The sequence below is a fragment of the Diadema setosum genome, chromosome 10 (genome assembly GCF_964275005.1).
Source record: "Diadema setosum chromosome 10, eeDiaSeto1, whole genome shotgun sequence".
NCBI classification, from domain to species: Eukaryota; Metazoa; Echinodermata; class Echinoidea; order Diadematoida; family Diadematidae; genus Diadema; species Diadema setosum.
In genome coordinates this window covers 15,367,864-15,382,559 of record NC_092694.1, presented here as the reverse complement: position 1 = coordinate 15,382,559, position 14,696 = coordinate 15,367,864, and the positions used below count along the sequence as shown (strand labels likewise).

Below are 14,696 nucleotides of genomic sequence, written 5' to 3'. Positions count from 1 at the left end.
ATCCTAAAACTCTACAGGTGTATTTCCAAGGCAATATATTCCATCATCAACTCAACCTTAACCAATAAAAGGTTCTATTCCCCTGATGAAGAATTTTACATGTAGTCCTTTTTCTTAATGTCACATGTAAAGTTATACATTATGTTTGTCTAGACACAGCAGGCATGTGCATGATCTGTGACATCCCTCATTGATACCACTTTGTGTTCCCCTTAGCTCTATATGGAAGTAAAAAATAAAATCGTATACAGAAGTACATCTCGAACATAAAATTAACCTACAAGGAGGTATGTTCACATTCAACGAAACGTATAATTCATTTGTTTCGGTGGAATACAGACGCAATTTCACTATTACTGTGTGGAGCTGCTCTGTGTCATTTGACATAACTACGATGTAAGTGTGCAGTAGGTGGTATTGGATATTAAGCCAGGTTTGTGCAAAGGTAATCTTGCCTCAGTTGAAAAAAAAAAACACTTCATAAGGAGAACAAACTCAGGCAAGCACATAAATTGTGTGAAGGTGTTTCAAAGGAAACTCTTACAATGAAAATTTGTACACATGTTCCATTTACGGGAATCAACATGAAACATAGGATGACATGTAAATATAACAGTCTGTCAACACAAAATATTATAATTTGGACAAAAGATGGCATTTTTTTTTTCATGGAAGTATACTTACACAATCACTTTACCACTCTTACAAAGAACGGTTCCTACACTGTGAGATGTTATGATAGGTAAGCCGACAAGAAAACAAAGAGGAATAGGGATATAGATGAGAAACGTGTAAAATAAATACAACTGACAAATACACCGATGAAATGTAAACGGACTCACGAGTCTTTGGCTACCGAAATCTGATATTAAAAAAAAAAATAGATTAATGCAAAGACTGTTTGCAGAAAATAATGTCAAATTAACACGTCACATAGACACATGGATAAAACGCTTGCTTCGACAGACACAGCTATAGAGGAATTAAAGTTGTAAGGCACCGTGTAGAACATGTTAGAAAAATAACTAAGCATTAATACATAGAAAAGTACGATGAAAAGATGCAACATCTGAACATGTGAATATGTGTAATTACTGTTGCCAGAAGCGAGATAGAGGCCGCCTTTGTCTACTCTGTGATCCAATGTCTGACTTCTTCATGACTACCATGATCTCTTTCAAAACTGACTTTGAGGCAGAGCGAATGTACATGTGCTTGCCAGGGAGTAGGATCTTTTGGAATCGTGCGCTTGGATGAATCTCCTTCTTCCAGTCATCCAGGAGATTCGGGGAGATGAAGTCATCATCCTTGCCTCCTAACACGGTTAGGCTGCAATGGAGCTTATCCTTGTGGACATGGCGGTACTTCTTACACATGAGAATTGCAGCTTCAATGCTTGGAATGAGACCATTTTTCCGACGAATAGTGCTCAGTGTGGAAGGCTCGAAGAAACTGAACTTGAAGTTGGAGCCATTTGCTGTCGGAGGTCTCGATGAATCCGCATGGCTGTTGACGATGCGCTGTATCTTGCGATAAGTGTGGCCGTTTTGCTTCAGATCCTCCGGACGGGGATATTCTAGAGTTGGCGAGAACCATGAGCTGACGAAGAGGTGGGCGGGAGAGAGGTTATAGTTTTCTTTGAGGTAATGTGTCAGTTCAAATGCAATGAGTCCTCCGATACTATGTCCAAAGAATACAAAGCGACCTCGAATAAGGGTCGGCAAAATCTCTTCTGCAAGCTTAGTGACGATTTCTTCAAGATCCTGAAGTGGCTTCTCTTGTTCTCTACGTTCCCATCCAGGTATTTGAACTGTGATCATCTGGATGTTTCGGCCAGCTAGCTGGTACCTCCATGTGGAGAACATAGTCGGACCTTCACCGACAGAAGGAAAGCATATAAGTTGTGCTGATGGTGTATCCAAGTTCTCATATTTATCAAGCCAAAAACCATCCCCTGGACCACGAGTCGGACTAATCGTTGTTTCCTCCTCCCCACTCGCCTCATCAGACATGATGCGTGCGTAGATGATCTCTGCCAGACGTTTGAAAGTTAACGTTTCATTCAGAAACGTAATTGCACTCAGGGTGACACCAAATTGGTCATGAATGAAATTGCTCAAGTCTGATGACAGGTGTGAGTCGAGTCCTAGAGACATGAGTGTGGTTTCTGGAGAAATTTCCCCGCTGTAGCCAAGCGTGTTGGACAAACTTGCAGCCAGAGTAGTCATGATCAGGGACTTGGATTCGTCCGGATTTTTCTGCTTGATTTGCCTTTGGCTGTCACTTTCCATATGTTGAGTGTTTGCCTCAGGTGGTAGCAGTGACTTCATGATGGAGAATGAACCTCCGGGGTCGGAAAAGTGACATGAGGTCAAAACATGCAAAGCTCTTGCATATTGCAATGTGTCAAAGAAACCTGCTACTCCAACGACAGTGTGATCAGAAGAGAGGATGCCTTCCAACACGTTGAAGATTTCTGAAGGGGATATACTGGCAAGACCCAAATTCTCCCACTCCTCTATCAGACCTTCCCTCGCTGCGAATCCCTCGGAATCAATCACACCAGGAAGCAGTGCTGTTGCTGGCAGCCCTAGGTTTCGTCTCATCGTGCAAAGCGACGAAAGGAACCGGTTAGCAGCACTGTAGTTCCCTTGTCCTCTGTTTCCAATCATCTCTGCAACTGAAGACACCAATACAAAGTACTTTAGTGGGAGGTTGAGCTTCGTAGTCAGCTGATGAAGGAGCAACGCACCATATCCTTTTGACATCATGACAATATCCCAGGTTTCCCTACTCAGATTATGCAGATAGGCGTCTCTGTATGCCGTTGCTGAATGAAAGATTCCCTCCAGTTGGTAGTCTCTGTCCTCTTTTATTGTCAGTAGCGCCGTTTCAACATCATGAGGAGAGCCGATGTCAACTGCCATGTGTGTGATTTGGACCCCAGTGTCCTGAAGCACTTTGAATCGTCTGGACGTTTCATCAGGCGGGGCGTTACGTGACATAACGTAAATATGACGTGCCCCGCAACTTGCAAGCCACTCAACTATCGAGAGACCAAAGCCTTTTGACGCACCTGTCACAAGGTAGGAAGCTTCTGGATTGGCAGTGAATGTGGCGGATTCGAATTCTAGAGAAGCCGGAATCGTACTTTTGTCGATATGGACGGTGATATTCTCTATTGAAGCAGAGACCTGAGACAATGTGGAAATGGGAGAGGACATGCACGTCGACTGCATATGTGGGTTACAGCTTTCCGGAGTGTCGAACAGACGGAGAAGCGTACATATTGCATCCTCAAATCCATTCAGCTGCCCAAGATGATTGTCACAAACAACAAAATAAGAGTTGGAAGGAACGAGAGTTGTCTTTACCGCGCTTGATGTATGTTCCCCGATCTGAATAATTGTTCCAAATCGGTGGAGCTTACCTGCAAGTGCGATAAGAGTTCTCCTACCCACGGGACTTTCACCAGAGAGTACGAGCACGTCAGCTGACAGACTACTGACATGAACATCAAGATTATCATCGGACACTTGCACGATATTTTCATCCGTCAGGAACCTTGTCTCTTCTGAAGTTACCCGGTCCGAGCTTGAGTATACATACACCTTAGCACCATTCTCTACAGCCATTTTTATTGCCGCAAGGCCAACATGATCGTGTTCAGAGCCAATGCACACAATAGCCGTGCTCTTAGCTGTCGACTTCAAAGCATTTTGAAGAGCAAGAAAACAAGATAAGTATTCCTTGACTATGTTGACAGCTCTGACGGGGGTGATATTGGTAGGGACATGTATCACTTCTGACGCTCGTGCACTAATGGCGAATGGCAGGTACTCGCCTGTGCGAAATCCGATCACGGTTGCATTTTGTCTATATCCATTGCTTGCATTGCTTTGTGATGCTTCTCCTGCAAATAGGTACCCACATTTGATTGGATCATGCTCAAGCTGTTGGACACAAAATGCCGAGACATTAACGAGGATCTCACTGTCATGCGCATCATAGCGAGGTTTTTCTGTTTGTTCAACAACCAAGCGCTTCTTACTCATCGTTTTGCTCAAGTTGATGCGGCATCTGCTTGGCTTTACAGGAAATGTGAAGCTGGACATGGACCTAACTTCCACTCGCTGTGCGTGCACGTCGAATGCAAACCCTGTCTTGGTGTTGTGATCATGGTCCCCTTGTTTTCGTCGTAATGCTATATTGTTTTCCGCGAATGTTGGTGCTTTCACGAATTGAGAAAGCCACAGACCAGCCTCTTTATAGTCTTGTGAAGAAGGTAGATCTACAGTTATGACGTTGAATTCTGGATCTTCATGCATTATCGTCAGGACCAGAGACGAGGTAGGGGCCATCAGAGGCTGAATTTGATCACCTTCAATCACGAAATTGGCGCCACGGGTGATAATCCAACATCGAGGCTTTGTTCCCGTAAATTGTGATGTTAAAACACGATATAGACTCACTGGTCCTAGTGCCGAAACTTGCTGTGCATCTAAGAATTGGTCTTTCCCGATGAAATCGATGTTGTCATACTGCTGAACATCGAGAGCTGAAAGTATGATAACGTGGTTAAGATCATCCAGTGTTTGCAACAAATCTCCAAAATCTCGCTCCAGGTCATCTGAATTCCATGGATCAAAGACTGTTATCTTCTCAGCCTCCAAACGTTTGATTAGCTCGATGTGCAGACCTAACTTGTCTTTCACAATAAGAACTGACCCAGAGATGCCAGTCTTGACTTCTTTGGTTGAATGTTGAGTTGTAGACTCTGTGCTCTCCTCCACGGAAGAACCAACAATTGGCAACCACTCCCTACTCCACAGCTGGACCTTTTCCACTGGCTCATTGTTCACCGTTTCAAACGTCATGTTGTGAACGCGGGCAAACACTTGCTTGGTAGCTGCGTCAGCTAAAACAGCATCCCCGTATATGACGCCATCCACATCAAACATACTGATGTGCATTATCATTTTGGCTGGAGCTCTGCCCATGACATGCATCTTTTCTACTCCATGCGGAACCTGAAAAGGGACTCCCATTGCCATGTTTTCTCGCAGCGCCTTTTCTTTCTGGCGAAATATTTCAGAACCTCCAAATGCTTGGAAGATGCAGTCGAAGAGAGCAGGATGGAAACTGAAATGTTTACGGTCCAGCAAGATGGCTTTTGGCACTGAAATGTGGACGACAGCTTCCATGTAGTCATGATTGAAAGATATATTGTCAATGCCTCTGAAAGCCTCACCTAGCTGAAAACCGTTTTCCCAGAGCTTGTCGTAGAATTCAGCGTGATCAACCTTGTGAGGGTACTTTTTCTTGATGGTGTCCGGTGACAGCCGAACAAACTTGGAGACTTCTTGCAAAGGTTGGATGGAATTGCAGGCATCACTTGAAACGTCTACTTCTGCCAAGCTATTCAGATTCCACGTATTTGCAGTATGATTGAAGCTCCGCAACGTGAAGAATGCCTTTTTCATTCCCGTTTCCAGACTTATTTCTATTGGCTGTTGGTCTGGAGCGAAGATGAATTTCTCGAATTTCACATCCTTTAATGTGATTAGATCAATGTCGGGATACATCTCTCTAGTGGCCGCCAGCATAGTTTCTACGTAAGCTGCTGCTGGAACAATGACAGCTCCTTGGAGCTTGTGATCACGGAGCCACGGCTGTGACACCTGCGAATACTTTGAACGCCAGACGTTTGGTGACGTTCCATTGCTCAAATGTGACACAAGCAGACGCTTTCCGAGCAGAGGGTGATTTTTAACAGGAAATAGAAAAGTCTTCTCCGCTTTCTGCGTTATACCTGAACACAACACATGCTGCCATGGGTATGTTGGAAGTGATACCACCTCGTAGGGCAGATCTTGAAAGAGATGAATGTGTTCAATCGGGTAGCCTTCAACATGTAGTCTCGAGATTGACCGCAAAAGATTGAGCATATCATTCGCATGTGTGTTGGTATCTGCAGGTCTTTGCAGGGTTCCAGAAACTACCACGTTACTGTTGCTGGCAGATGATCTGACTGTGTCCTTAATGGAAGAAGATAAGACTGGATGCGGGCCGATCTCAAGGAAGCAGTTATAACCATCAAGCAGAAGCTTCTCAATGGCAGCCATAAATCTGACTGGTGACCTAATGTTCTTCCACCAATATGAGCCACTGCTGACATCGTTCTGATCCAAGTACTTGGTTGTGACAGTGGACACAAAGGGAACCTTCGGTGCATTCATGAGATTGTGCCTCCCTGAAGTGGAGTTGAGATACTTCACTTTTGCTAGGAAAGGCTTGCGTACCTCTTCTTGCTGGAAGCTGTGAAAGGCGTTGTTTACTTTCAGCTTAATGCACCGTATTCCTTCTTCACGAAGATCTTCCGTAAACGCATCAAGTGCCTTTGCGTTTCCTGACAAAACTATCTGCCTCGGACCGTTGATCGCTGCTACATCGATTTCATTTCCGGGTGTGCTGTTTTTTAGGCGTTCTTCAATTTCAGTAACGTCATGCAAAATGGCCATCATGGTCCCTTTTCCACTAGTTTTCTTCAGCTGACAACCTCTGGTGTAGATGAGACGGACTGCTTCTTCAAGAGTCAAGTAGCCGGCGGCATGGGCTGCGGCCACCTCACCGACGCTGTGGCCCACGATTGCGTCTGGAGTAATTCCTCGGGAACGGAAGAACTCGGTAAGGCCAATTTGAACAGCACACAGACAGGGTTGTGCAATGTCTGTAGATAAAGTGTAAAACAATTGCATTTTGTACCATTACAAAACATGTGTTGTAACCTCAGATTTGACTGCAATCAGTAAGATAACTAAGATAGCTGGTGACCAAAAAAAAAAAAAAAAAATAGATAAATAATTGAGGCATGCAATCACTACCTTAAAAAGCGGAAAGCAAAAGCGAGAAAAACTTTGCCATTCTTTTTGTTTCTTTTTTGTGACATCTTCCTTCTTGTGAATATTGCCGCTCTCAATCTATTGCACGTAACCACATTACCGTCCATAACTTGGCATACAAAACTATCCATCTGCGCCTGAGTGAGAAAACATATTATCATGCTTTGCCGAATAGTAATGAATTTGTGTTGTAACGTTGTGTAAACAAACAAGCAAATTGTTGATACAAGCAGTCAAACCTGTCTTTCCCCCTCCCATTTTCCATTGCCTTATCTCTATACAGGACACTCTTCACGTCTATTTTTTTCTGTTAAATGCATTTGTGTAAGGGTTCCAAAGGTAAATTCTGTAGAAACTTCTGTATTATTTATTGTTTCGCGTATATACTTTTTTTACACACTGTTAATGTAATAGAGACAAAATAACTATGTGGGCAACGTTTATATTGTAGAGTATACAACCGATATTGTGATTGTGTATACAGTCAATGACCATGATAATCCAGGAACCTAGAAAATCAATACAGTATATACACATATATACATATGCATATATGTGATGCGCTCCGTCGGAATGAGTCAAAAGTCGCAAAAAATGAAATCGTAGTTATGCCTATATGTGAATTCTACAGACTCTAAGCTTTACACTGATATAAAATACAACTCATTTCGACATCCCTATAGATCATAAAAACGAATATTAACTACGCTTATGATGTCAGTCCATTTTCTAAATAACGGAGAAAATCGCTCTCAAAGTTCAGGCTATGTTCCTGCTTAGCGACGGCGTTTACGCTCCATCGCACGCACTACCATATAAGGCGATAGCTTGGGTGTGTAAGATAATTAACCAATCGCAGGACAGGTCTATCATTAACGATTCTGACCAATACGGCAGCCCGAATGTAAACTTCGGTGCGTTTGTGTCCGTGCCGCTGCCGCCGCATGAATGAGTCGGTACGCGTTGTGTGTCGGCTGCGTTGTAGTTTGCCGCAAGTTTTGGACTCACAAACAATAGGAAACAGTAGAAAGAAAAAAAGGCAAGCAATGCGTATTACGAAAAACGTCTTGTGGGCGTTGATCGCTTCCATTCTCCTCCAATGTTGTTGTCAATGGAAACGTTTAGCAAGTACCAATAGCTAAATAGAACCTGTGAACCCATTGTAAGCGGGAGTTCAAAAGACAGCATCGGTAGAGAAAATCATTGAAGTTAATTAACGATAGTCGTCTTTTGAAATCGTGTTCTTTGCATGTACTAAAAGCCCTCAAATTATGCACAAGATAGTAATGTTGCAGAGCATCAAAGACTGCTTTCGCGTCTGTTCTGCTGCAGCTGTATACAGTCGTAACATTCTGAATTCCCGCCATATTAGGCATTCCTTTATAGACGTTTCGTCCACAGAAATTATCGCTTATCACACTTGCCACTCACATACTATACGTATCAGAAGCAAAGGTTGATGTAGGCCTGAGAACTTCACGTTGGGTTTATATGATTGTATCATAAATATACTTCTTATTCTCGGTCACTTTTGTAATACCATAGCATATAAAGAACCATTAACTTGTGGCTTAAGCTTAATGTTTCTTTACATCACATTTACAGTTACAATCTTTCTGCATTTGAGATAGATAATTATACTAACATATATTCGGAATTAATACTTAGGCCTTCCTCATTTCGTTTTGTATTCACAAACCTTACTAAAATAAAAATGATTGCATGATTACTTTCGGGTAAAGGAACCACCGGAAAAGGAACCGCATTTGATTTTCTTGTTAACGAACCTATAAAGCTAATAGCGAACCATATTTCATTGTGTGATTAACGAACCTTCAGAACAATCAATTGTATTACCCCCCCCCCCCAAAAAAAAAAAAAAAAACATTTCAATGTCATGCGTTGTCAATAGTGATAAGAGGCCCGTTTTTATTTCGTAGTGTGTCTCAGTACTCCTGTGTTTATTTTTGAGGATGTGCCTCTCTTTATGATTGCGATTGATGCTCAACTATTTCTTTCCCGCAAGCTTGAAAAGGAAGAAGCTAAAATTGAGGCAAGGAGACGAGTTTTCTTCCATGAGATACAATCATTAAGACATACATTTATTCCCGAAAGTTGTGTGATTGCTTGTGCGCTAAAGAATTATGTCCATTACATGTGTCAGGCACTATACAAAACGGTTGAAATGTGCTGAATGTCGAACTTCGGTTTTTTTTTTTTTTTTTTCTATTTCCATTTCAAGCGGGGATAGACTAGAAATTAGTTTGTCTATACTGGCAGGAGACATTAGTTTTCCAGTACATACTCCGCATTTAAACAGTCGCCATATTTTCGTGGTCAGAACCAGATAGATGGACACGTGATATATTATAGAAATGAAAATACAAAACAACGAACATGTCTTATGTACAAACATTATGAATTTATACTTACCTGTAATAGTCTGCATAAAAAAACAAGCACGCCAATTAAATAATTTAACAGAATTAATAGAACACACTGTACACAGCGATATCATGCATGGCAGATCAAATCAAGTTCAATTGGTGAGAAAGCTAAATGAAGTTAAAAAGTTGACTTCTTTACGTTTCTCTTTCAATTTATGAAAACAGAATTACATTGTATATCTATTGAAGCAGATTGTCTCTGTTGCGAACGATCGTCATACATGTATACAGCATTGTTAGTTTTCTGAGCAAATCCGAAACCCTAAATACTTCATTTTTTGCTTGATAATGTAATAACCCTTATAACTTTATAAAGGACTCGCAAATTCAAAGTTTCAAACCGTATACTAAAACATTACATTGTACACGATGTATTTTAATGCGTTGTGCGTTAGCATGTTAATAGCATCAATTTGCCTTTTATTTTCCGTACGTAAAGCGCACAGAAACGTAACCAAACGTTACCAAATACAGTGGAATGCATTGCACGGCGTGGTATTATCATTAGAAGTATATCCCATTCTTTTACTTTTATTTGCTTGAAGCATTATTCGCAAGTATTTACTGAACTTACTGAACTTACTGAAGGGCCGCATCCGTCTTGGTAGTGTACCAATGTAGTGCGGCTATGGTGAGGAGGGCTGTTCGCCCTTAGTAACCCATTGATAGTCTTAATTCTGTTTTGAAGCTGTTTATTGACGTTGCGTGAACTGCTGCTGGGGGGAGATTGTTCCAGTCTTGAATTACCCTTTGACTGAACGTGTATTTCCTGGCGTCAACTCTCATGTGTTGCTTCTGGATTTTGAGTTGGTGTCCTCTTGTGCTCTGATGTGTTGCTAGTTGGAAGATCTCTGTTGGGTTGATTCTATCGATCTTATTGAATATTCTGTAGGTTTGGATTAAGTCTGCTCTTTTGTGTCTATCTTCTAGTGTAGTGAGGTGGAGTTTCTGGAGTCTTTCTTCGTACGGAAGGTGTCTTATGCTTGGGATGAGTTTGGTGGATCTTCTCTGCACTCCTTCCAACAGTTTGATGTCCTTTTTTAGATGTGGTCTCCACACTTGGATACAGTAGTCAAGATGGGGCGTGATCAGTGACTTGTACAGTTGCATGATCATTTCAGAACTTCTGTATTTGAAGGAGCGTTTGACCATGCCAAGTGTTTGGTTTGCTTTCTTGGTTGCTTCTGCACATTGTTTTGCAAGTTTTAGGTCATCTCTTATCCAAACCCCCAGGTCCTTTTCTTCTGTTACACTGTTCAATATTTTTCCATTGATTTGGTACTCATGTTGGGGATTGTTATGACCAATATGCATTACAGAACACTTATCGACATTGAACATCATTTTCCATGTGTCTGACCACTCAGTAAGTTTGTCTAAGTCTTCTTGTAGCCGTTGTCTATCCTAATCTTTTGCAACTAGGTTGGAGAGCTTGGTGTCATCCGCAAACTTACTAACTGTACAGGTGGTCCCATCTTCCAAGTCATTCATGTAGACTATGAAGCACAGGGGGCCCAGGACTGAACCCTGGACAACAGAGCTGTGTACTGTACTTTCCTCCGACTTTGCTCCCTGTATGACAACTCTCTGAGATCTATTGCCAGCCATGCTTGGATCCATGCCAGTACTTGTCCTCCAATTCCATGTGCTCTCAGTTTCTCTATTAGCCTCCTGTGAGGGACTTTATCAAATGCCTTGGCTAGGTCAAGATAGATGACATCAGTTGGCAAATCATCAGTTGCGTGTTTAGTTAACATATCCATGTGTAGAATCAAGTTAGTTGCACATGACCTTCCTTTCAGAAAACCATGTTGTGTGTCCTTGATGAGTTGGTATTTCTCTGTAAGCTGGAATTTATCTTCGTACTGGAAAGCATTTTTTACAGGTGGTGGATCGCCAGTCTCTTCTGTAAATACTGAAGTAAAGTACTTGAGTTCGTCTGCTGTTTCTTTACCTGGTGGTATGATGTCACCATTTTCGTACTTCAGTGGACCAACAGTGTCTTTGACTTTCCTTTTTGTTCTCATGTATGAATAGAAACTCTTGGGGTTTTGCTTTATGTCATCGGCGATCTTTTTCTCAAAGTTGAACTTTGCTTCCCGTATTTTCTTCTTGGCTACTTTTTCACAGGACTTGTAGTATTGGTGGTCCTTCTTGCTTCCAGATACTTTGTACTTTGTCCATGCTTTCCTCTTTTTTCGGATTGCTCTTATTGTAGCTCGGGTCATCCACTTGGCTTTGGTTCGGTTTGTTTTCCTTTTCATAGGGACATACTTTTCAACTAGGTTGTTCAGTTCGTCATGTAGTTTAGTCCATGCTTGTTGGGTATTGCAGCCTGTGAATTCTTCCTCCCACTTTATACTGTTCAGTCTGTTTCTCATAGCGCTGTAGTCACTTTTGTTGTAGTTTCTAGTATAACACGTTGCTTCTAGTTGTACACTACAGATCATGTTAAACTCTATAATTCTGTGATCGCTGCTTCCTAATTTGTCCACGACCTGCAGGTCTTCAATCATACTAGGCTCTGACGTCAGCACTAAGTCCAATATTGAGTCTCCCCTCGTTGGTGTCATGACATGTTGTGTCCATAGATTTTCTTGAACAATTTCGAGAAATTGCTCTCCTTCTTTCGTCGTCCGGAGCAGTTCCCAGTCGACTTCTCTGAAGTTGAAATCTCCCATCACAACTGTCGTTCAGCCACAGAAAAAATAGTTCATGCTCTTATATCATCCCGACTTGACTTTGGTAATGCATTCCTATTTCAGCTACCACAATCTCAACTTTCACGGTTACAAAAATTGCAAAATTCAGCAGCCCGCATTGTTACCCTTACCAAGAGAAATACTCACATTACCACTGTTTTGTCCTCATTGCATTGGTTACCTGTTGAATCTCGCATTGTATTTAAACTATTACTATTTGTTTTTCATTGCATACATGGATCTGCCCCAGAGTACAATGTTAATTTACTGACATTTTATAATCCTTCCAGATGTTTAAGGTCATCCGATTGTAGATTGCTTGTTGTTCCAAAAACGAAGAAATCATGGGGGGATCGGTCGTTTGCACATGCTGGACCTTACCTGTGGAATCAGTTGCCTCAAGCTATCCGTCACATTTCGAATGTTGACTCTTTTAAAGTTGCCCTCAAGACTCATTTGTTCATGACCATTTTCCAGTAGAATTGTATATTATGATGTATTTTTTTTATTCATTATCATTATTGTGTCATTCATTTTCATGTGCATGTTTGTGTAAGGATTTTTGTATTTCATAACTTACTTCTTCTACTGCGCCTTGAGCACGTTAACTATGTGGAACTGGCGCATTATACGTACCCTGTATTATTATTATTATTATTATTATTATTATTATTATTATTATTATTATTAAGCAGTAGTCAAACCATGTGTCATTTTCCTAGCGACATCACTTAGGAATTAGAATGTATGAAGATAATCGTTACTTAATTATTTTGCGCTAATAGCATTTACATTTTGCAACTGTTATTGACAGGATTATGTTACTGTGATGGTTACGATTACGAATGTTGGTTATGAATCCAAAAGACTGGTTCATTAATCGAACTATAAAGGTAATAGCCGTTTTGAAAGTAGTTCGGTACAAGTTCAAAACGCAATCGAAGTCATCGTCATAGGGGGAACTGATAGCTGTAGAAAACTTGTTTAGGCCAGTAAAGATTGCCGTATGCAATCTTTGTAGAAAGTTTTGACTTAGGCCATCTTTTGAGTATTTTGAGAAATTATATAAAGAACTATTTGTTTTGATTATGTCAAGAATTAGTTCGAACTATGAGAATAAAAAGGCGCGGTTACCTCAACAATGTCGTAGTGCGATTAGACATGATGGGTAAAGTGAATTCATGACTTGTTGACTTATCCTTACTGAATTGATGATCACTTCTGTAAACCATCAGTTAAGACTTGTAGATGATACCTCTGTAATCGTAGTCAAAATTCTTTTGAGAGATGAGACGAAAACCAACAAACAAAATGCCATGTATCATCGCTCGAGTTTCCAACATTTGGCGTCACCCGACCAACAATAAGTGCCGAATCAAATGGAACATTATATTGTAGGATAGCAGACTGTGTTACGATTTTTGAATATTGCGAGCAATTGTTTAAAAAAAAGAAAGGGAAAATGAGGCAGAGTTCAAGAAATTCGAAAAAGCATGTAAATGCAGGCGATCATTTTTAATATTCAAAGTAAGAGATTACAATCGGCCATGCGGATGTATATGATTGCCTTATTTACATGTCTGATTTTTGTAGACTATGTTATATTCAAATTTAAGTTCCCTTCCCTCGATTAAAGTTGTGTTGGGTTTTCGCTAAAGGCATTTATCAGGAAACGCTATAAAAAAAAACGACAACAAATGCCTACTATACATCAAGAGATGACCTATACATACATGAAACACAAAAATTCTGTACGTTCTGATATAATGCAACTGCTTGTTTGTCTGTTTGTTTGTTTGTTTTGAATTACCATGGTCTTTGTCGGGGTAAAGATGAAGAAAAATAGTGGAGTGTATCACTCTCAAATCCGGATTATTGCGATAAGTGTGTATTCCCGCCCTTTCTATACAGGTAAACGATTTAAGCTTGGTATGCTTTTATAAAAGCCTGGTGTCACGCAGAAGAAGTGATTCCGCGATCGCTTTTAACCTTTCATAAAATTCACCTTTTAAGATAGTAACGATAGCTTGTAAGAGATAAAGTAAGTTAGCATCCCTGACTGTGGTTGTGAACACAAAAGGGGGCTGAAAAATTCTTTTACAAATTAGCAGACATAATGCCGATCCTCCAACACTGTTGCTCCATTACAGTATGTCACTGATTCTGCTATCAATGGCGAAGAAAGAATACTGGTTGCGTGATTATCCACCCCTTGATAGCAGGAAGTTTACCTTTCATCGTTCAAGGCTTCGTTGATGCGGGGTTTACTCGGATAAAAGGCGTGAATAGTGTCGCCCGAGTTCTTTCATTCGAATTCCTCACAATACACAATTCAATAGGCAATTAGCGCTGCTACTTCGCAAAGCTGTTAGCCAAATTCTTTGCAGACTTGACCTCTCACATGTCAGCTACACGTAATACACGACAAACAGCTATCATTACAAACATTCTGATAAAAAAAAAATGAAGAAGCACACGTTTGAGTAGCGACATAGCTTTCTGTCACTTTCTCAAATAGGTCTTACTTCTAAAAAATACACAGATGACAAGAGTCAGAATATCCTCCAAAGGGAACACGAGCTATTTGGGCATAATAACAATGTTTGTCTTCCGATTTCTCTCCATGCCGTCACGGCCCAAACCAT

General features: G+C 41.0%; 1 protein-coding gene across 1 annotated transcript in view; it reads right to left on the bottom strand.

The window, feature by feature from the left end:
• Nucleotides 1-1,091: 1,091 nt before the first annotated feature.
• Nucleotides 1,092-14,696, bottom strand: part of LOC140233789 (mycocerosic acid synthase-like polyketide synthase) — a 62,612-nt gene continuing 49,007 nt past the window's right edge. The window contains exons 6-7 of the mRNA XM_072313882.1: nucleotides 11,304-12,035; nucleotides 1,092-6,730 (exon numbers count right to left, since the gene is read on the bottom strand). Of these exons, the coding sequence (XP_072169983.1) occupies nucleotides 1,092-6,730; nucleotides 11,304-12,035 (6,371 nt within the window). The remainder of the gene's footprint in view (nucleotides 6,731-11,303; nucleotides 12,036-14,696) is intronic.